Source organism: Colletes latitarsis, chromosome 8, assembly GCF_051014445.1.
Source record: "Colletes latitarsis isolate SP2378_abdomen chromosome 8, iyColLati1, whole genome shotgun sequence".
Taxonomy (NCBI): Eukaryota; Metazoa; Arthropoda; class Insecta; order Hymenoptera; family Colletidae; genus Colletes; species Colletes latitarsis.
This window is the reverse complement of record NC_135141.1, coordinates 33,929,405-33,950,947: the sequence shown is the minus strand read 5'-3', so window position 1 is coordinate 33,950,947 and position 21,543 is coordinate 33,929,405. Positions and strand designations below refer to the sequence as shown.

Genomic DNA, 21,543 nt, shown 5'->3' with positions numbered 1-21,543 from the left:
ATTGCATTAAATTCATAAATAATCTGAGAGACGTTCTAAATAGAGCGATATGTGTGCGTTTATATAACTACGCATATGTGCTTTATGTCAGTTTTCAAACAAAATCTATTTGGAAATGCAGACAATTCACATACAATTTTTATACAAAAATTGCTACAATTAATAAATATATAAATGTTTCATAGAAGAAAAGATATTACGTATGACAAATGTAACTGTATTCTCCAATGATACTTAAAAATTGTAATATACATACGCAAGTTCAGTGCGTGGACGTTTTACAAACTATGCACTATTAAATATTGAACTATCTTGAAGAATTAAAAATAAATTTTTGAAAATATATTGCCACTACTCTTATTTAGTCGTTTAATAATTAAATTTTAAGGATTGTTTAACTTGAAGAAAAAATACAATTCAATATTATTCCCGCATACATATAGTTATAAAATTATAAATAGAGAAAATATATTTTATGCAAGATTAAAATAATTACATTTCCGTTTTGTTAATGTATTAATCGATTGCAAAAGGGAACAACTAAATAGAAGTTATAATGAATGTTACAAAATAAATTCGTTATCGTTTATGATATGAAATTTTTTATTAGTATAAGGACTGACACATTTATCGAGCAAGTCTTTAATTGGAATCAATTTTTAATTCAACGTGATTTATGTATAAGTTGTTTAAAAAAGTCCAAGAAATAAATACCTTCAATATTCATTGCCGTGTCCATTTCATGAGTTACGTTACATACAACTACTAAGCGGGTCTTGTAAACAATAATAAGCGGATGATGCTAACTTTTGTGAAGATTATATAAATGTATAGTACACATATTTTGTATATACTTAAACTATTACAAAACATAGTCCAATTCATATCTGATATATTGATTCTTTGGATCGTTCATAATTCGAGGATAACCAGCTACAAGAGCATCTTGTCCACCTATGTAAAGAGAATTATAAATTTTCCAATATACATCGCGTACTTTTCGTGCTGGATGAAATAATCCCTGCAACGTTGAAAAGAGATATTATTAAAGTGGTGCCTAAACTGCGAGTTAGAAAGTTCTCCATATCTTTTGTTTTGAAAAAAAAAAAAAAAAAAAAAATAACAAAATCTCTATGTTTACGTTTATATAATTCTACAAATGACAGACCTGTAAGGTATACTGTAATATTTTAATTGGTCCAAGAGCGACACGTAAACCATCCACAGCATCCATAAATGCTTGTACTAAATGTGGTGAAGTTTCGAAAACATTGGGCCAGACATGATTCAATAAATGTATCAGTGCATCCTCGCAACCGAACCCATAAACACCCAACGCCATATGCTTAATGGCAGCACATGCAGTTTGTCTATGTACTAAATCCCTAAAATAATAATAATAATTCTATTAAATTTCATTTACACATTGATTATAATTTCCTATAGAAAGGATTAATATTCTTTTACCTATCCATAAGCGCGTCCTCCAATAGTGGACTAACAGCATAAATGTAATCCTTTCCCATTTCTCCGATGTATTCGAATAAGAAGGATAAAGATTTTAAAACGCCATTCTGTACATTTAATTCTGGCACTCTGTATTCGTTCATTAATGCAGGAAGTACCGTAAACGGACTACATGTTTCAGCAACAATAGCTATAGCTACAGTAGTACATACACGATTTTGACGTTCTTGTACTTTCAAATTATTCAGTAGTGTTGCCAACACGTCGTGAGGCCTGTACAAAAGTAACTTGTCTATTTAAAATATTATTCAAGTATGAAAATATAGTATAAGTATGCATTTACCCTATCGCTTTTGCGATGTAACCGAATGTGTTTACTGTTGCTCTCCTAATTGCTTTCTTATGAGCTTTAAGTAATTCCAAAAGTTCAAAACATATTCTCATCCATTCTCTGGCAGATACATATTCAGGACCTCTGTCTGCGATTCTACCTACAAGGTCGATACAATTTTCTTGTACCTGAAAAATGAACATTTCGATTAAAAGAAATTATGGCGGCGCATATGCGTATTTTTCATATAAAACGGTTCGAAAAATTAACCTTTTCGTGTCTGTTTTTCAATATAGGCGTAAGTCGTGGCAGTAAATCTTTAATAGGTGGTGTCATTTTTGTCATTCCTATGACATTAACAATGGCTTTTAGTGCACCTAAAATGCTCCCTAATACTTCAGGGTATTCTTCACCTAGATATTCGTAAAGAACAACACCTAAATGACCCATTAGTTTTTCCTGTTGACGCGCAATTAAAACATTTTATTATTATTATTATTATTATTATTACCTGTCAATAGGAAAAATATTTTTCATAATGAAATCAACACGAAATAAAAAGTTTACCTCTTGACAGGTCTTCATGACAACAGCAATCCGTGAAATTAAATCAGCAGCCTGTTGTCTCACTTTTGCAGATTTATTATTTAATCTCCACAATATCGTACCGCATATTTGTGGAAGATACGCTTTTACCCTTTTCCCTAGCGTGTTTACTATAGTACCAAAACCATTCAGCATTACAACATCCTGTAATGAAATAAAACCATTACATCATACGCACGCATTTAATTTATAATCAACCGCAATATTAATTTATAATACTAGCAAACCTCTGTCGTTTGCTCCTGGAAGGCGTACAAAATACCATCTATGAGCTGTTCTTCTAAACGAGAATCAACATCTGCAGCTCCCAAATTACCCATTATTTTTTCAATAGTTTCCATAACCATTTTTCTATATTGTTCATTTTCATCCTTCAGATCATCCACCACGCGATTTATAATTTCCGATGCACCAACTTTGTTCGCGATTTCTACCGTTGTGTCCACAAGCTGTAGAATTAACATTTCAAAGTTTCTCGTTCTCTATCTAATCTTCGTTTCTATATTTCTCTGTACACAAAGAAGAACATACCTGTCTATAATTTCTACGATCCAAAGCCATTCGATGATTCCAAAAGTGTTTAAAAAAATGTGGAAGAATTTCGTCTTTAATGTACTGCGCTTCTACACCATCTGTTCCGCAACATTGTTTTACTACCTATCAAGTATATTTATTTATTATTTTTACTTGAACAAACTCTCTATATTATTTACCGTTTCGAGGGACTCACTTTTAAAACAATCTTTTTCATTTCTTCGTCGGGGGACTGGAATTCACGTATGAGGATCAACATTACTTCACGAGTATAGTAATTGGCGTATTCAGCATCCATAAGGGGAATTAAATAACCAATTGCTTTCAAGAACGCAGCAAGACCTTTTCCTCTATGCGTACGAATACCTTTCCAAAGTGGTTTAAGAACCGAGTCGAAACTTTCGATACCATAAGGCGTTGCTGCTTCGGCCAAGGCGGCAATAGCCAAAGCGGTAATAGTACGAACTTTCTGTTGCTCATCAACCAAACCTACAAATAAATCCATGTTCTTTACTTGTTATTTTAAACCATCGTAACAACTTAATAGTGTTGAGCGTCAATTACCGTGTTCTATGATTTCAACTAAACTCTTTAAATGCGGCAATATAGCGCATCCCATGAGAATAGCAATTTGCTGTACAATTTTAATGCCCGTGTGACGAGCTTGCCATGACTTTTTACTGCGACACACGGCTTTAAGAAATGGAAGTAAAGAAGGAATTCCCAACGCTGACGCGACCACGGCAAACGCTCTTGCTGTCGTATTACGCACGTACTCGTCGATATTATCAATATCTGGTCTCATTGTGGAAATCATTGTCGCTAAACCAGCTGCTTTCGCTAGATTGGAAATAATTTCTCTACCTTCTACACGAGCGTAGTAATCTTCGTCGATAAGTAAAGGTTCGATGACGACCAAAATCTAAAATACAAATTGTATATGATATGTCGGAAGGAGCACTTGAGCGGTGGATGTTGTACTACTCGAGTATAAAACGTACAGACTGCTTACCTTATGTACATAAGGCCTGACCAAATCGTCAAGTTTATATAGAATACGATCAATGACCTTTACAAGAAGATGTCGTTCTTGATCTTCTAATGTAGGAGACATAAGGAGGGGCAGTATCTGATTGAATAATGGTCCCGCGCCAAATTCTCTAGCTTTGTCAGTAATTTGTCTTAGAGCCGCTTTCCTCATCGGCGGTGTACCATTTTTTATTTTCAAAAGCAACTTCATAATTTTCCTTTCCTTCTGCTCTTCGGGGCTGAGCGTTTCTTCGTCAACGTCAACCAACAATTTATCAAAATACTGTGCGTCCTCTGGTTTCATAAAAGGCAAATTTCCTTTTGGTTGATTATCTACGAATTTTGCAGTTTTATCTTCAGTTTGGATGAAGAATCCCTGCGGTGTACCCGCGATTGGCGTTGGCGTAGCAGTGAGTTTTCTTGCAGGGGTACGAATTGGTATGTACCCTGTAACAAGAAGATACATAATTAAATGTTTTATTAACACTACTTTATATATTAGACGATACATTTCTGGCGTTAATTTCGGGTTCCAAACAGATTCGGAACCATTGCTTTAAGGTGTCCAATGTTTATATATATTATACCTGCGGGTGGTTGCAGAACTTTATATCCAGGTGGGAACAAGGCATCTAATTCGTCGTCTGAAAGTGGTCTATTTCTTTCGTCGATTTCTCGTTCCCAGCGATACGCTTGAAGCTGTTCCGGTGTCATTGACATTAAATGCCCAGGCGTTGGAGTAGCCAGTCCCATAGCCTTAGGTCCTGTTGGCGTTACTCCGCTAGGTGTTAAAATAGAAGTTTGATGGGGTGTAGTAAGGGGGGTTGCCGGAGTTTGCGGTGTCATGGATCCAGGTGTCTGATTTGACGGTGTTTCGTCCCATCGACTTCGACGCTTGCTAGCAGACGGTGTGGGTGTTTCTTGAATCAAGTCGCCCGCAACACGATCGGTTCTTGGAGTCTCGGCCCAACCGCTGCTGTGCCCGGGAGTCTCTATTATGTATAAATAGAAAATTAGTTTTCAGTTAATTCGGAAAGAATGTCAGTTCCCTTTTCTCGTCGTTTCAATAGATATAAAATCTATTTTAAACTCACCGCGTTCTGTTTTCGGTGTTTCGTCCCAACGATTTCTACGACTTGAAACAGCTTTTTCATGAGATGGAGTTTCTCTACCAGGAGTAACTGCACCAGGTGTTGCATGCCCTGGAGTAGCATCCCACATTCTTGTACTTACGCCTGGTGTTGCACCAGGAGTTTCTCCACCTTTACCATGGCCAGGTGTTTCATCCCATCTAATAGCAGCTGGCGTTACCTGATGATACATTTAACAAAATAAACAAGCGTATTCGTCAACTTTCGTGTTAGAAGAAATATATCTATTTCTGTACGTACATCCGCATTATCCCAGGATGTCGGTGTTGCAGTAGCACCAGTTAGTTTTTTAGGCGTCGGAGCATCGTCTGTTTGATCCCAACGACCTCTTTTCTTAGGCGCAGGCTTGGGTTCACCATTTGCTTTCAGAGTTCCCTCTTTGGCTTTTTCTGCAAGTTTTTTTCTTAACTGCAACCAAACATAAACATCGTTGTAGAAATATTCTTATTATCTCTACGCGACAATAAAACGAGTATTTAATTAATACCTCAGTTTCTTCTCCTTTTAGTAATTGCTCCCGCATAATCTCGGTGTACGTCCTAGAACCAATGTCGGGAGTCTTACCACCTGTAATCAAGAATCAAAAGTCACGCAAAGCGCAACTATTAGATAATTGTTCAAAAAATGCTCAAACTTTCAAAAACTTCTGAACATACCTAGTCATTTTATTATAATACTGATTATTAAAATGCCCTTAGAATATTTGGGTATATTCTAAGTAAACTACTGAATTCACTCTCATTTCCACGTTGCATACATCATCGAATTAAATGATAATAAAGCAGTTTTACAAAGGCAGACAAAAGGACAAATCGTAAGATATCACATTAATTGCAGAATGGATTCGAGGAGAGCTGCAACAGTAGATGGCATATAACATACGTACGTGCAAGTTTGGTGCCACAGGGAGCACTGTCCTGCTCAAGTCTTCCACATCGAAAAATACTTTAGCCATCTAAAAATCAACTCATTCTTGTTATTAATAATATTTGCACACCAATCACTCATACTATTTTGCAATATTTACGATCTCACGGAAAATGTATGATACAATGAGAATTTAATGACATATATTTGTAGGTCTAAATTAAGATACTAGAATAAAGAAAAGTCTAGGAAAAGAGAGATGAGCGAAAATACATAAACTTAAAGCGCGATGTAAAAAGTCTCATTGTATCATTTATAGGACGCGACTGTAATGCTGTGACAATTCAATCTCGCTTAACCTTCGACATAGTATCCTCGGTAAGCAGATGATTCCAAATGTGCAGACCGTCACTAAGATTGAAAAAAAATGTATACATTAGTATGTATTTGAAAGAATCGCATTCACTCTCTTCACTCAAGCCAGTTTTCTCTACTTCACATTGCTTCCACAATCTGAGTACAAAGAAATCTTAAATCTATTAACTACTAACAACTGAGGTGTCATCCAAATTTATATCTATTGAAACACTATACGATAAAATGGGATGCGTAGTTTAGTTTACTTAAGAACCATTTTCAAAAACCTTATTAAAATTAAATCTAACAAAATCATGTAAATCGTTCCATCCCTTCCTCAGTTATCGTAGCCAGTAATACCACAGCAGCATAGAAATATATGAATTATTTAAACGTTCATATGATACGTTCACGACAGAAATTTTTTAATCTAGAACTTTTAAATATTAAAAATAGTTTGTGCTTGCTGTAGTATTGACATACTTAATATCTTCACCCAATATATACATAGGCTTATTTAAATGACATACAATTCTATGAGTCATTGTGTAAAGGGTTCAATTTTATGAAAATATTTAGATAATTAAAGATGTCAAAGGTGCAATGCATGAATATATGATTTAAATCATACTTTAACTAATTGTACATAAAATCTTTACACTAAGTGTTTGCTTGGAAATTATTGAGAAAATGAAAAAAAAAACAGAATCTTACAGAATAAACAAACTTGAATATTTTTTTATCGTATACTTATAATTTTGCTTTTTTGACAAAACATTACGTTTTATGTATAATAAAGGTGAATCGATAAAAACAATAGTAGTGAAGTATAGAAAAAAATAATTAAATGATACTGTCATTTAACTATTAAAATTTTAATGAAATATTGTTTTTTGATCATGTATGTAGTATTGTTATTCAACTTGAAAAAGACAACTTAATTTATTTATGAAATATTTATGCATAAAATTTAAGGTTTGTTGTATTAAAAATCAGGTTGACTTTTTCTTTGCGATATATGTTGCAATATATGTATTACGAGTTTATTTTCTTACAAACTGTAGTGACAAAAGCTTTATTGTGCGTATATTTTGTTGCAATATAATTAGTATCTAATAATAATGTATATTTGATAATTTCAATAAAAATATTTCAAGTACTTTTCAAAATAAACATTATAATCTAAAATTATTGAAAAATTTATTATTTAATAATAATAAAAACGATGGTAGTGGCTAGTAATTTATTATATTGCTTCAAAATATCAACAAGAATAATAATATATAAACACACTTAATATCTAATTACCTGTTTTGGTTTTATAACTCTTAACTTAGAAGAAAAAAATACCAACCTTCTGCAAAGGGATCAACACGCTCGGGAGATATAATCATTCTGCGCCTTTTCTGTCTATATTCATCTTCCCTGTCTGCTATGGTGGGTCGTCGTCTGTCTGCAAAGGGATCGTAGTCTTTTTCGCTCTGATTAATAAAACAAATAAAAGTTATTCGCGTTAATAGCATTAATAACTTTGATAATAACATATTCCCTCTTAAATTTCTTACCTGTGCAACATCATTGAGCAATGCTGCTGGTGCATTGTAACCTGGTCTCTTATTAGTACTAAACGTAGTCGGTTCGTAATCTTCATCCTTAAAGGATTAAAATCAATATATTAACTATCGTACTGTTATGCTTAGATAAAAAAAAAAAAAAAAAAAAAATATTACCTCAATTTCATCGTTTGCTGCGATTGATGTGACATAGCCTTCGTACTTATTATTACTTCCATCATAAATATCTTGATCGTAAAACCCAGTTTTTCCTAAACCTACTTGATCTTTCTCTGCAGATGCATTTTGAATCTCTTTTTTCTTTGATTGTATTTCCCTTATTTGTGCTTCGATATCTATACATCATACATCAATATAAATAATAAAGATTTACTAAATGTTATATAAAATTAATAGCATAGAAACTAACGATCGATAAAATAATGAATTCGTTTGAGAAAATTTTAAATAAAAACCGTTAAATATTAAGGGTTCTATGTAGATACGATGAATATATAGTTGAATAATTACGATTAGACGTAGCGTTTTAACATAATATATAATTGTTATTTAGAACATCCGGACTTAAATTCATAACAAACCTTCGTGTGTTCTGGGAATGGAATCCATCGTGAACGTTGAAACCTAACAGTAGGTTTCTTTTGAGAATTCCGTCAGAATTTCACCCGACTTTATTCCTGGTATTTGCGGACACGTATTATCTTTATACCATCACGTAAACGGTGCACGTCAACGATAACATTCGATTAAATATGAAAAAAATAGTAATGCATTAAATTCTGTTCCTTATCAATCTTTATATTGGTAATATTATAAGATGGCATGCTATGCATTATTTCTAGATCATAAAGGTGTATTTACATTAATATTGCGTTTACAATGAATGGATTCGTGGTAACTAAAATTTAACCCTAGTAATAATAGATGGCGCTGTTCTTCTTGGTTACCGACAAATTAGCAAAAACTGGTCTCATGGAAACATTCTCTATGGTTAGGAATATTTAGTTATTGACAAAATGTAACTAGTTTGCCACTTTCCCTAGAAGTTTGCTACTTTATCTGCGTTACATATATGTACTATGTATGGACTCGTAAAATAGAATTGTGTAATACATAAAAGTAAAAAGTGGACATAATAACAATACATTCGGATAAATGATTCTTCAAATTTTATCAATAACCTCGATTAATTTTTCGAACCATTGTTTCGATTGATTTAATCTGTGTTGGTGTACAATTAATTTTAAACATATTCCTTCGGCATAGAAAGTATGTCTATGTATAGCCCACATTTTTACTTGTTTGCGGTATGTATCTTGAATATACGAGGTACTTACCGCAACGTGTGAAAATAATTGTATCAATTGACCACGGTCGATTCTTTCGTTCAATACTGAAGTAAAATAAAGGAAAAAGAAAATAATACTGCAATGAGTTCAGCACAGACGATATTTTCTTATCATCGAACATTACAATGTAATTCACCGACTTGTTTCTAAGATTTTTATCAAAAACTTGAAAGTTTCACATGACATTAAATGTATTAAATACACGTCCAATTATATCAGTTTTACGTAGGTCTATGTTTGTGTATGTATATGATTTTTTTTTTTTCCGAGTTTTACATGCATAAGCACAACACAAACATACGTTGCTATGTATGCATTATATACATGGTATGAAAATGAAACACATTTCGTTCTCTTACATATCCGCTTCAAATAAAAACACATATTTGATCCGTGAGAAACATATCTGGAGACTAGAGAAACTTTTTCATTAATAAAGTTTATTCTATAGTTTGTAACTTCGATTTTAAGCAACAAATTAAAAACAATATTTTTTTCCTTTCGTTGTTTATATAAAGAATACTTCCTTTCCTTGGCCATAAGAATATTCAAATGTAGTTCGTTAAGGGATGACGTTTATAAATTGTACACTTTATATCTACACGGTTTTACCTTGAAACCGTTTCTCTTAAAAGAAAGTACATATATACATATATAATATTGTAGGGAAAATATACACCGTTATACGTAATTTATATTTAATTAATAAGTTTACTAACTTTAAATTATACACAAATACGTAAATTTATTGCTATAACGTTTCATACACCATCCTCGACGCAATTCCTGTTGTTTATGAGGAAGATCGTGACTATGCTGACACGCAGGGGCAATAAAAAAGATTTACTGTTTGTTCAAAGTGCAACATCTTAATTCTTAGAATGACTTTTTTTTTTTTTCTTTTTTTAAACATGCATAACAATATTCCAAACTCTAACGTGCATAATTATAAGAGCACACAGAGTTGAAAATACCATTATGAAATCCTTTTTGGCCTATCTAAGAATCCATACTTTTCGAGGAATTTATTTCACCGGACAATTATCAGAATTCTTGTGCAATGAATTTTCACGTGAAAAAATCTCACTCTTTGGATAAAAATTTGTTTTCGATATATGCATTTGATAATTTTATTAATGATACGTTTTCAAGGAATTTTCATTATATACAAATGCAATATTGTTTGTATCACAAAACATACAAACATTGCTCGGTGTAGATTCGTTTTTTTTTCTTCTTCTTCTTTTACCATTACAAATAATCTCAGATGCGATTTTATGTAATAAATGCTCAATAAATGATTTTCTTCATTCTTTTATCTTTCCTTTCCTTACTGAATGATTTTTAATGCTCTAACTTCTTTCCTGTCGTCGTGGAAAAACAATACTTTTTTTTCATTAAATAAAACATGTATTTCTTTTTTGTAAATTCTACTGGCCAAAGTATACTTACTTTTTATGCCCAGAAGTAATATGCACAATTATCATTTTTAACTACGGTTAAGGTAATTCGTCGATACTATAAAACTAATCGGAAAACCTTCGATCGTTATTTCCAAGTAAAATTTCTGAACAAATTCGAAACTATTTGTTCGACTATAGTTGAATTTCTGACTATACAAAGAAACGGCGATTATACGCGATACGTCTAAAAATGTTAATCCTCTGATTTTGATAATTATGCATACACGTAAAAAGTTAAATGAATTCACTCATATCTTAGGACCAATGAATTCACTCAGTCTCTTTAAATTTAGTTTACAAAAAGTATTTCCTCGCAGGGGGGTTCGAAAAGTAATACGTTTCCTGTTTTGCAACGTCGATAAATTAAAAAAAAGTCGTAAGAGAAGTAGGAGAGGGAAGGAAGCGGGAACGGTTGGCTTTTAAAATAGAAGCGATGGATCTAGTAGTAGACTCTGTTCAGACTTGTAATGTATTCTCCTCTGACCATACTTTGCCAATCACGTTGGTACTGAATCGTCAATACCGTGCCCATATTGTACCAACAACTTACAACATTTTTAACAACTCTCTGTTACTCCCAAAAGCTGCAGTATGTCGACAGATGCGACTATAATACAAAGCAAGGGCACTTGATAAAATAACTTAGTCTTCTATTTCATAATTATCTATATGTAACGTACATATATAAAACAAATTATGAATAAAGAAATAATAATCAGGTCGGTACAGTATCATGATTTTTTTACCTTAAAAATTTTTTTTTTTTAACGTCCTGATTATACAAATAGATATATATCACGAAAATGTAAGATCATAGTTAACGCGCCGAAGTCCACTCTCGAAAAAGAAAATAAAGGAGCCACTCGATTAGGAAATTCCGGATTAAAAATGTACATGTGCATGGGGCATATAATAAGCGGTGGACTACGATTCTATACGTTTCTTCTCTTTCATTTGGGAGCATCGTGATTCGTTTATGTGTTTTTTTTTTTTTTTTTTTATATTCAAACCTTAGATCAATCAATCCAGTATAGATAAAGCCCACTCGTTTCAGAATAGGAACAACCAACCAAATCTCCTCGTGTATGTTAATCGTTATTAGTCATGATATCGGTAATAATGTTAATATTTGAATAAAGTAACATGATGCGCAGTCAAATATTCATGGAATACTTGGCTGCACGGAGGTCATGCGAGGATCCACCACAGTTATCTTCCCACTGTCAATGCTGTCCTGTTCTTTACACCATATATATATATTATATCGGATTTATTAGTATATATATATATATAGTATAAATATATACACGCACGCTAGTTTTAACAATCTTTCGTCACATTCATTCATACATACATAACTTCAGAAGAGAGGAACGTCTCCGCAAAAGCAAAGTCCCTCTTAACTGCTTTGACGTGCTTTGCCTCGGATACTTTAGCTTTCCGTTGCTTGTTATTCACCGAGTAATTCACTTCCAATGATTCCCGTTGCCGCACTCCTTTGTTTCCTTTTCTTCTTAATTTGAACTTCACTTTAATTCACAATGACTTATCACATGTTTCTTTTTTTTTTTCTGTTTCTCTTTAAACACTATTATCAAGTCAGCTCACTGTTTGATACAAGGAACGATAATACAATTGAATATTTACGCGAACACAACATTTTTTTTTTGTCATGCTGAATAATGTAGCTTGTCTTGTAGAAAGACGCAAGCTCCTGGACTTGCGGCGACCAGTCTCGCATCTCTCGCAATGTTTTATATAGTCGGCCTGTAAGTATAGTTGTAGAGATGGTGGAGGTGGTAGTGATAGTGGTAGTGGAGTGGTAGTGGTTATCGTGGTATTGGTGATGGTGATACTATCCGGGTTTTTTTTTACTATTTACAGTTCGTTATAGCAATCGCTATTTTCCTACAATGAGATGGTGTTCAGTGTTCAGGATTTGGCATGTATTAGCATATCAAAGATTTTCTCTTTAGTTTCTTTCCACTACGAACTGCTTGACGCGTTCATACCACTAAACATGCCAATACTATACGAGGATTGTTGCTGCTGTTGTTGTATCTGTTGTTGTTGCTGCTGCTGTTGATTATTCGCTTGACGGCCATGCTTTGGCACTGGAGGTTGAAGATATTCGTGTCTAGCTAATGTCAATACATCTATACGTTCTTCTTTTCTATATACTAGGCAACTTCTTATGAAACTCTGAAAGGAAACATATTTTGCAACGTGTCAACGGCATCTTTCTAATCTTCCGAGTTAATTCGAGGCTTCCTTTTAATTATTTAACCCTCGAACGACTAAAGTGCCATAGCAAACACAATTGAACCATTCCGTACGGAAAATGTTAAGTAAGCTTAAATTAAAATAAATACCTTTGCTTCGTTGCTAACAGTCGGTTTATTTGCAAATTGAACTTCAGTAGCTTTCAGAATTGTATTTTCTTCTAAAATTGTAGCTTGAGATTGATTATGTCCAAAAGGCTGAAAGTATATAATTCTTGTAGTTAAAAATTTTGTAAATTTATATCGCATGTAAATAATAAAATATTCACACAAAATTACAGTAATCGATCATACCTTTTTACCATATAGACATTGGTAAAATATAACACCCACGCTCCAAACATCAACTTTTGATGATATTTTGGGAGGATTTTTACCAATCATAAAACACTCCGGCGGAAGATACCTATGAATCATGCAAAATGTATATACTTTTTTTTCTTTCTAATTTTCACATGGTATAAGCATACATACCAATAGGTACCAGCTCCTTGTGACGTTAAATCCATTCCATGATCTGGATTATAGTTTTCTTCGTCCATTACTTTACTTAATCCGAAGTCTGTAATTTTTATTTCTCCACAGACATTACCTTCGGTTAATAATATATTACCTGTAAAGTTACAATATTAGTAGCACGATATGCAAAACTGAATAAAGTTGGTAAATAATTAATTATTTTTATACAAAAGAAATTTACCTGGTTTTAAATCATAATGTATGACTGGGGGTTTTATTTCATTGAGGTACTTTAATGCAGACACAACTTGCATAACGATAGATCGTGCTTCTCTTTCAGGTATAGTTTTATGCTAAAAGTGAACAACATTCAATAAAATATTACTGCAATATGGTAAATCGATGTTATACGAAAGATATGCCACTATATTAGAAAAAACTGTAACAGTATACGTACCTGCTTGAGATAAAAATCTAAATCATGACCATCACAATATTCCAAGACAGTACAAAAGGAATTGGCATCGATTTCAAACACATCGTACAACTTGACAACACGAGGATGATCAAGAGCTTTATGAATATTATATTCTCGTAACGCATGTCTGTGGAAAAATGTTCAAGATAATCTATTAGAAGTACACTCTATTATATGAATAAAATTTAATGTAACATTATGTAAATATAGCACGAATAAATAGTATTTTAAATATAATTCCGTTATAATATCATACTTACTTACGTACTGGTTTAATCAATTCAAATTTTTATCATTTAAATCAATTGAAATTTCACTTTTAAAATACTTACTTAATATAATTAGCTTTCTTATCCTCTTTCCAGTCTTTATTCAGTTGATGAACTTTACAAGCGACATATCGTTGCTCTTTTAAGTCAAATGCCTACAAAACACGAATTACTTTGATAGTACTTAAATAACATATCCGTAATCACGAAATGTAATTCAAAAAAATATAATCGCCGAACCTAACCTTATGTACTTCACTGAAGCCACCTTTCCCTAATAACATTAGTAGAAGGTAACGTTCGTTCAATACAGGATGAGAGTTGAATCTTGATTGGTCCTCATTATGAATACGTTTCAACTCTCTGATGTGCAAATTTCGTTCTCTTTCGAGTTTTTCCATTTCTAGTTGCAGATCTGCATCTTCTTTTTTCAACGCACTTTGTCTTAACTAAAAATTAAACATACACAAATGCACGGTATAAGAGAATCTCACAGTCATCGATAAGTTCGTAAAACCCGCGGAGGAATATAAATATTTATTACCTTGAGTATTTCGTCAGCTTCATAATACTCCTGCCATGTATAAGATCCAGGTACTGCGTCTGGTTTCAAAAACGTAGCTTCTGTGCCATTATGCAAGGAAGGTTGTGGCTGACTACGTTTTCTACCAGTTTCACTATTCGATGGCCTCTTTTTTAATAGCAGTTTTTTTTGTTTGTCAATTTCTTCCCGTTCAGTCGCAATTTCTTCTTGTCGTCGTGCTAATTCTTGAAACGCATAACCATCTGTCCAGTTTTCTTGAAATGTTGCACCCACCCTCTGAGTCACAAATTGACCCAATCTCAGTCTATTTTGCATACATTTTTGCCTAGCCTCCTTTTTTTCTATGTTTGATTTTTCTTTCAGTAATTTCTTTACAACGTCTATACATTTATTTATATGGGATTTGTGCTGCTCAATCAGTTTCTGTTGATTAGCCATTTGATGCCTAAGTTCGTCTGTCGTCTGTAAACAAAGTATAAATATTTATATTATTTTTTTTAACATATAACGAACTTTACTGCATTATACATAAATTACTAATAGAGTTACATTCTAATAAAGAACTGTTTAACGATAGTTTTAAATCTTTCTAAAATTTGTTTCTTTTTTTATTACTTATTGCTGGCATAGAATCGAAAATTCGAAGAAAGTATTAATTTTATATATTATACTTACTCTATTCAATTCGTCAATTTTGTTGTTACGTAATTCTAAATCTGAAGAGGCTTGAGTTTCGAATTCTTGTATCCTCTGGCAAGTAAGTTCTGTCTGGAATGCAATTAATATATTTTATAATAACTATAAGCAAGCTACTGTAACATCTGATACACATTTGTCAGCATAGTTCATAAATACGAGATACCTTGCTGTACCCAAATAAAGGTAACGCGAATATTAAATGTTCTTATTTGTTACGATATAACGGCAATTTCATAAGGAAAACTGAACAATATTCGAACATTTAGTACATGTTTTTAATCAAGTCAATACTAAAACTGATTCAATTATAACAGCCTGACTCATTGGTTATCAAAAGTAAAATTAGAGGATAAAACCCAAATATATTGATAGAACAGAACTGTCACACAGGCAGCAAGGAAAACACCAAAAATGTATGCACGGCTCAAGGTGTGCATGTAAATATGAAAAAACAGTACAACATTCTGTATTTTACATTTTTTTTCCCCCAGAATAGGTAATGTTTCATACATTAACTAAACTTTGTAATTTACTCGTATTTGTAATGAGATCTAATTATAATTAAATACAACAACAAGAAACATGCACACCTGTTTTTATTTTGGCAATTAAAATGAACATAAGAATTAAAGAACTTTTACAACTTAAAAGCAAAACAAAAATTTTGGACTAAGGAGTGATATTACAAGGTAGCCTGCACTCCTATGATAACAAATGGATACAGTGCTACAGTCCAGTCAGAAGTTAGCTCAGATTACTGCAAACATCTGACAAGAAATGCCCATTATAGAGTATTTTAGAAAATTAAATATACAAAACCAATGTACCATTTACTTTTTAAATAAAAACTCAAGTATCCTAGCAATAAATAATAAAGTAAGTATATAATATTTATAAACTATGAAATTTCACTATGTAATTCAGATTTCCAGTGATAAGGTATTACAAAGAATTACCATTTATCTTGTTTAAAGAATGAAAAATTCATTTTAAACATTTGTATCGTTTAAGCATACAATTATTTCAATACGATAAATGTCACGAATATATTGCTTACATCGTAATTCAATTGTTCAATAAAGAAGAATTAAACTTTGAATTCGGTTCAATGAAATTATTAATGTAACTCTTATGGTACCTTTTCATGGAGATATTAATACATAATTTAAAATAATCAACTTTATACAAGTGAAATTATAAAATTCAATTTGTATAACTGAATTTTTTTAGGTCGTTTCTTATAAAATGCTTGCAGGAATTACCAAATTTTGCTTACATTTGGGGTGTTAGTCTTCGCTTGCCTGACCTGGCTTGTCCTACTGAGGTTGGTAGGCCTTACCTGCACCTGCTTGCTGACCATCGAGCCTGCAGGTTGTGTCGAGGCTGGTGGAGGAGGAGGTGGAGGTTGAGGATGAGGTCTTGGTGGCTGCATCAGTGAAGAAAATTCTGCCACTGAAGAATTGGGTGTTGTTACTTGCGGTGAAAGGAGTTGTTGAGGCGATGGTGGATACTGTCAAAAAATAATTAGATAAAACATCAGACAGAATATAGAGGAAAAAGTTATAAAAGGCATTGAATTGTAATTATATCATGGGAAATACGTTTGAAGGGTGAAGAAGCTTGTGTATATTATATTTACCATAGGATAACCCTGTTGAGGAGAAGGGCTCTTGGCACCACCGTGCCGGATGGGACTACTGCCCAAATGATGCTTTGGAAAATACTCATTGATCTTTTTATTTTCAAGGGCAGCAACGGATCTAGAACCCTTACTTCCTATAGGTCCCCCTGTAACTCCTCCACCTCCATCATCTGCTTTTCGCTTTCTTTTTCTTTCCGAAGGAGTTCTTGGTACCTTTTCCGGAGTATTCGGGTCTACCTCCTTATCACTATGCGATGAGCCTGTCGCAATTATTGCAATTGTAATAGAAAAGATTTAACGATTCGCAAAGCATTTATTTAAATGACTTTTATTTTATCCGAATACAGTGAAGATACGGTAACTTACCAGTGCTCATGTTCGAATCTTGACTATGAACCGACTGACCAGAGTTTACAGTTGATTGGGGTGCCATCTGAATTTGTGACCCAGCAGACATCTGAAATTAAGAAATACTGATAAAAAAAAATTAACGCTTAACATATTTCTTCGTGAAGAAATATTGCAACAAAATACGAACAAACCATTACAGTACTAACGGAATTAGGCATATACTGCTCAAAACACCGTAACGAGGGGCAAAGATCATATTATGTACACTTTATTTTGTACGATTACCGATATTGAAAAACTTAGTATACGCTTGTTTAGAGAAACAACATGGAGAAAAGTATCGTATCGTGAATCAAGATTCGATACTTGTAGAAGAGGTTACACTTCGAAAATCGTACCGGCGTATAAGATATTGGCCAACAAAGATCGCATGTTATTAAAAGATACGATTTACTGCAGGAAGAAACTTAAAAGGATAGAGAAAGACTAACAAGGAAAACAGAGGAGAGAAGACGAATAAAGTGCGAGTGGGAAAGAAATAGGTTTAATAAGAAATGAAAAAAGAAAGAGTGAGAGTGGAAGACAGTACAAGAGAGAATAAGAGAGGGGAGGGAGGGAGGAAGGGAGAGAGAGAGAGATAGATAGAGAGATAGAGAGAGATAGAGAGAAAGAGAGAGAGAAGTGACACCTTCCAGGATAGCCTATGGCGGAGCCCCATAGTCGTATTTGCTACTTGGATTAATAGACAGTATGTCAACCATAGACACAGTTTCGCGCACAATTTGTACGTAAATGTCAATAACACCGCGTGAACAAAATGTGCGATATATGTTTAGAGCTAGAGGAATCACGACAAAATGGAGGACCCTAGCAGAGGGGGGCGGCGAAGGGCAGGGAGTTTACGGGGCTAGAGAAGAGGGAAGAAGGAAGGCGACGGAAAACGGAGAGAGAGAGGGAGGGAGGGAGGGGGGGGGGTGGATGTAGAGAAGCAGAGAGAATGAGAGATAGAGAAGGGGGGTAGGAGGTAAGAACTCGATGGCAGAGGAGTGGTTGGATCGGGAACCACGGACGCATACCGCAAGGGGGCAGTTTTACTCACTGCTTCACGTCTGAACTCTGGTCAGGCCGGCTAGTTAACTGGCTTTCCTATCGTACATACTTTTCTACATACGCACCAAATACAGCCCACTAGGCAAGCTGGTTTCGATTAACAGCAACGATAACCGCGATGACACACTACGTCACCAGGTTTGTGACGTCGATACCCCGATAAATTACGCACTCTTATTATTATTATCGGCGGCGTGTCAGCCACGTTTACTCTGCGCGCGGTTAAGAACCCGGATTAATGGTAAGTCCTCATGGACGCGGTCACGCGTTTGCGCGTTTGCCAGGCGGAACGCACACGTTCGAATTCCACGCTCTGTCACTGACGTGCACACGCCGTTTGCGATTAAAACATCACTACTGCAAAGCACTGCAAATATGGATGAATCGTTTAAAAAATTACACACCTCGACTCCTTGTCCTTTTCGATGCAACTTTTGTTCTCTGTTTTTAAAACTTCAATCACGTAATTTACACATTATCGCTATATTCACGTTTGTTTGGATACGTTATTTCTTTTTTCACTTACTATATACTCGCTAAGTTTCAATTAACCTGCAACGTTTGAAAGTAAGACTGTGCTAGTAATCAATACGCGTATCGTTAAAGCGTTTCTATTACAGGAAGTAACTATTTCTATGCTCGATATTTAAGCAAAACACTGTATACCGAAACGTAAAAAAATGAATGTAGAAAAACGGAAAGAACGATGCGGCAATGAAATATTTTTTAACGTTTCGTATTTTAGATTAATGCTAATGCAGCCTCGTACAATTTTAACCGAATAAAAAGGGAGTGCAAGTTGCAACGGACGTTCAAAAATTGTTGTACACTTTGATATTCTAGTAAACTGATAGCTTACGTAATATTTCTGTGTTCAGTAATCTATACATAATTAAGGTGTTTGCGAGAAATATGAATACAAGTACACTTTATCACGTAGAACGGTAAAAATATTACGATACCATCTAAACACGTTTAGCGGAGTCAGAAGGAGAGGAAACGAAAGTAAACACAATGTTTATAAGAGTATCGATATTAAACTATACGGGCAATTTAAAAATTATATCAGAAATCTGCTCAGCAACGTAAACGTGTTCAATTCCACGCGAGAAATGATCCAATCAAACACCGATAGTAATACACACAATGAACATAATCGTTAAATAAGATATCAAATCTGGAGGTTCTTACAATGATGGTAGCATGTGTAAACTATGATTTAACTTGACGTTTGCCAGGCATGTTTATTCTCGTGTGGATAATGGTATCAATGAAAAAGATCAAGAGATAAAAGGACAGAATTGAAGAAAGGTGAATAAAATATATAGAATTTGTATATGGTGGATTGGTAAAAATATTCATCGTCGTGTACGAATCTGATGTGTTCGCGTATCATGAAATAGAATTCGGAACGTTTCCTTTCGCTTTTTCTTATTTTATTTAAAGATACGAAAAAATCCGACAAGGGATAGGAAACTTCCTTATCGATGAATCAATGGCCGTGCCCGGAACTGGGCTAGAAGAGGGCCGGGGAATCGTTCCTCCGGCAGCGATTTGCTTTTAAGACAGTCTCGTCTGTATTTGTGTGCTTAGGCGAGTGTGCGTAAGCATTGGTTACAGGGAGGTTGGTTACATGCGAAGTGGTGTCATATACGAACCCAGTGAATCGGGACATGCGGATTTTACAGTGCACTCCTCTAACCCTGACGATCTGGCTCCGGTATGACCATAACCATGGAGTCGTATCGAACGATTTAAACGCCGCACATAAGCTATCTTTTCCGAACACACACGAAGTTGGCTCACTTCGTGTCCTCCTCGGCAGTGCAGTTCCACTTGTAAAAGTGGCGTGCGGTTAGCTCGCCGGGTAAACAGCAACAGCACCAGCAGCACCGAGTGCCGTCAATGGCCACGATAAACGTCATTACGCGTACGTTTCACGGGCCACAAGCGAGCCAAAAACCCCGGCGTGGACTCGCCTAATCGAAACGGAACTGGAACTGTCCGACCACCGTGCCCCGCTCGCAAACTACTATCTAGCGGAGGTTTCTCTTTCTCCCTTTCTCGCTTACTCTCGCACTCCCTCTTTCCTTTCCTCTCCTCTTCTTTCCTCACCACTCCTATGTACGGCAAATGAGCAACGCGCGAGATTCCGAGATGCGGCAAAAGGTGCAACATCCATCTCCCTGCGACGGCGCTACCGCTCTGCGATCACAACAGACAGAGAAGAAAAGAGAAAGAGAGAGAAATTGGGAGAGAGCGAGAGAGCGAGAGCGAGAGCGAGAGAGAGAGAGAGAAACTAAGGGAGATCGAGAGACCCATGAGAGGAAGCAAAGAGGGGAAGAGGAAGGCAAACAGAGGTTAGCGAGCATGGTGGAGAGGGATGGACAGCGCGTAAGTTGGAAAGAGAGCCGGCTGACTGAGGGAGAGGTTTTACAAGGGGAGGGTCAGGAGGGGCAAAGGGAGAGGAAAAGGGAGCCGGAGGGAGGCATATGAGACATTCCTTCAGTGAACGGGTCGACCGAGTGTGAGTGCAAGCAAGCCGGTAAAATCGATGTGGCGAAGTGTGGCTGTGCCACTACGGAGTGCAAAGGGTGTGTGTATACCCTGTATGTGATCGGTGGTCTGCCCTGTGGCGTTACTTCGTACTGTATGTAATACAACTCGCGGTATTCGTCATTAAATCATGTCAAATGGAACGAAATATACGTCCACGGTAAAACCTCTTCGCGATGTTAATAAATTTCTATGCGTAAACTTTTAAATATCACTCAAATTACAATACGTACGATGTGTAAAACTGTTCGTCTAACACTTTCATTACCTACTAACTATCGCGACCACTGTACATTTCTCGTCTCTATTGCTCGCCCGTGTGCAAAAATCTTACGCATATTATATCTTTTTCTCTTGTTTTCTTCTTTACGTTATACGTAATTATTAAAAATATTTCTAAAGTTGTTAATCCTCCAGGCAAATCC

General features: G+C 34.8%; 2 protein-coding genes across 23 annotated transcripts in view; both read right to left on the bottom strand.

Moving 5' to 3' along the window:
* Nucleotides 1-40: 40 nt before the first annotated feature.
* Nucleotides 41-8,750, bottom strand: Sf3b1 (splicing factor 3B subunit 1). 3 transcript variants are annotated; one of them, XM_076772091.1, is made up of 19 exons: nt 8,498-8,750; nt 8,073-8,251; nt 7,908-7,994; nt 7,697-7,823; nt 5,606-5,685; nt 5,359-5,526; nt 5,062-5,278; nt 4,555-4,959; nt 3,951-4,414; nt 3,503-3,860; nt 3,135-3,427; nt 2,936-3,061; nt 2,632-2,853; nt 2,366-2,548; nt 2,069-2,257; nt 1,811-1,986; nt 1,468-1,740; nt 1,169-1,385; nt 41-1,021 (listed from the first exon to the last, which is right to left on the bottom strand). In XM_076772091.1, the coding sequence occupies exons 1-19, from the start codon at nt 8,523-8,525 to the stop codon at nt 863-865; spliced, it is 3,951 nt and encodes a 1,316-aa protein (XP_076628206.1). In that variant the 5' UTR covers nt 8,526-8,750; the 3' UTR covers nt 41-862. The 3 variants fall into 3 exon arrangements, with proteins under 3 accessions (XP_076628206.1, XP_076628207.1, XP_076628209.1); XM_076772092.1 differs by lacking the exons at nt 7,697-7,823; nt 7,908-7,994; nt 8,073-8,251; nt 8,498-8,750 and adding an exon at nt 5,775-7,595; XM_076772094.1 differs by lacking the exons at nt 7,697-7,823; nt 7,908-7,994; nt 8,073-8,251; nt 8,498-8,750 and adding an exon at nt 6,005-7,595.
* Nucleotides 8,751-9,475: 725 nt separating this feature from the next.
* Nucleotides 9,476-21,543, bottom strand: part of Tlk (Tousled-like kinase) — a 44,496-nt gene continuing 32,428 nt past the window's right edge. For 13 of the 20 annotated variants that reach the window (XM_076770513.1, XM_076770510.1, XM_076770511.1 and 10 more), the window contains 13 exons: nt 17,468-17,558; nt 17,099-17,361; nt 16,736-16,969; nt 15,436-15,528; nt 14,761-15,222; nt 14,462-14,665; nt 14,280-14,371; nt 13,927-14,074; nt 13,711-13,822; nt 13,485-13,623; nt 13,305-13,416; nt 13,101-13,208; nt 9,476-12,930 (listed from right to left, as the gene is read on the bottom strand). In XM_076770513.1, the coding sequence (XP_076626628.1) occupies nt 12,715-12,930; nt 13,101-13,208; nt 13,305-13,416; nt 13,485-13,623; nt 13,711-13,822; nt 13,927-14,074; nt 14,280-14,371; nt 14,462-14,665; nt 14,761-15,222; nt 15,436-15,528; nt 16,736-16,969; nt 17,099-17,361; nt 17,468-17,558 (2,274 nt within the window). In that variant the 3' untranslated portion in view covers nt 9,476-12,714. Of the gene's footprint in view, nt 12,931-13,100; nt 13,209-13,304; nt 13,417-13,484; nt 13,624-13,710; nt 13,823-13,926; nt 14,075-14,279; nt 14,372-14,461; nt 14,666-14,760; nt 15,223-15,435; nt 15,529-16,735; nt 16,970-17,098; nt 17,362-17,467; nt 17,559-17,643; nt 17,817-18,140; nt 18,376-18,551; nt 18,975-20,220; nt 20,688-21,543 lie in introns of those variants that run through there. The other 7 variants (XM_076770529.1, XM_076770530.1, XM_076770518.1 and 4 more) reach the window with 7 other exon arrangements.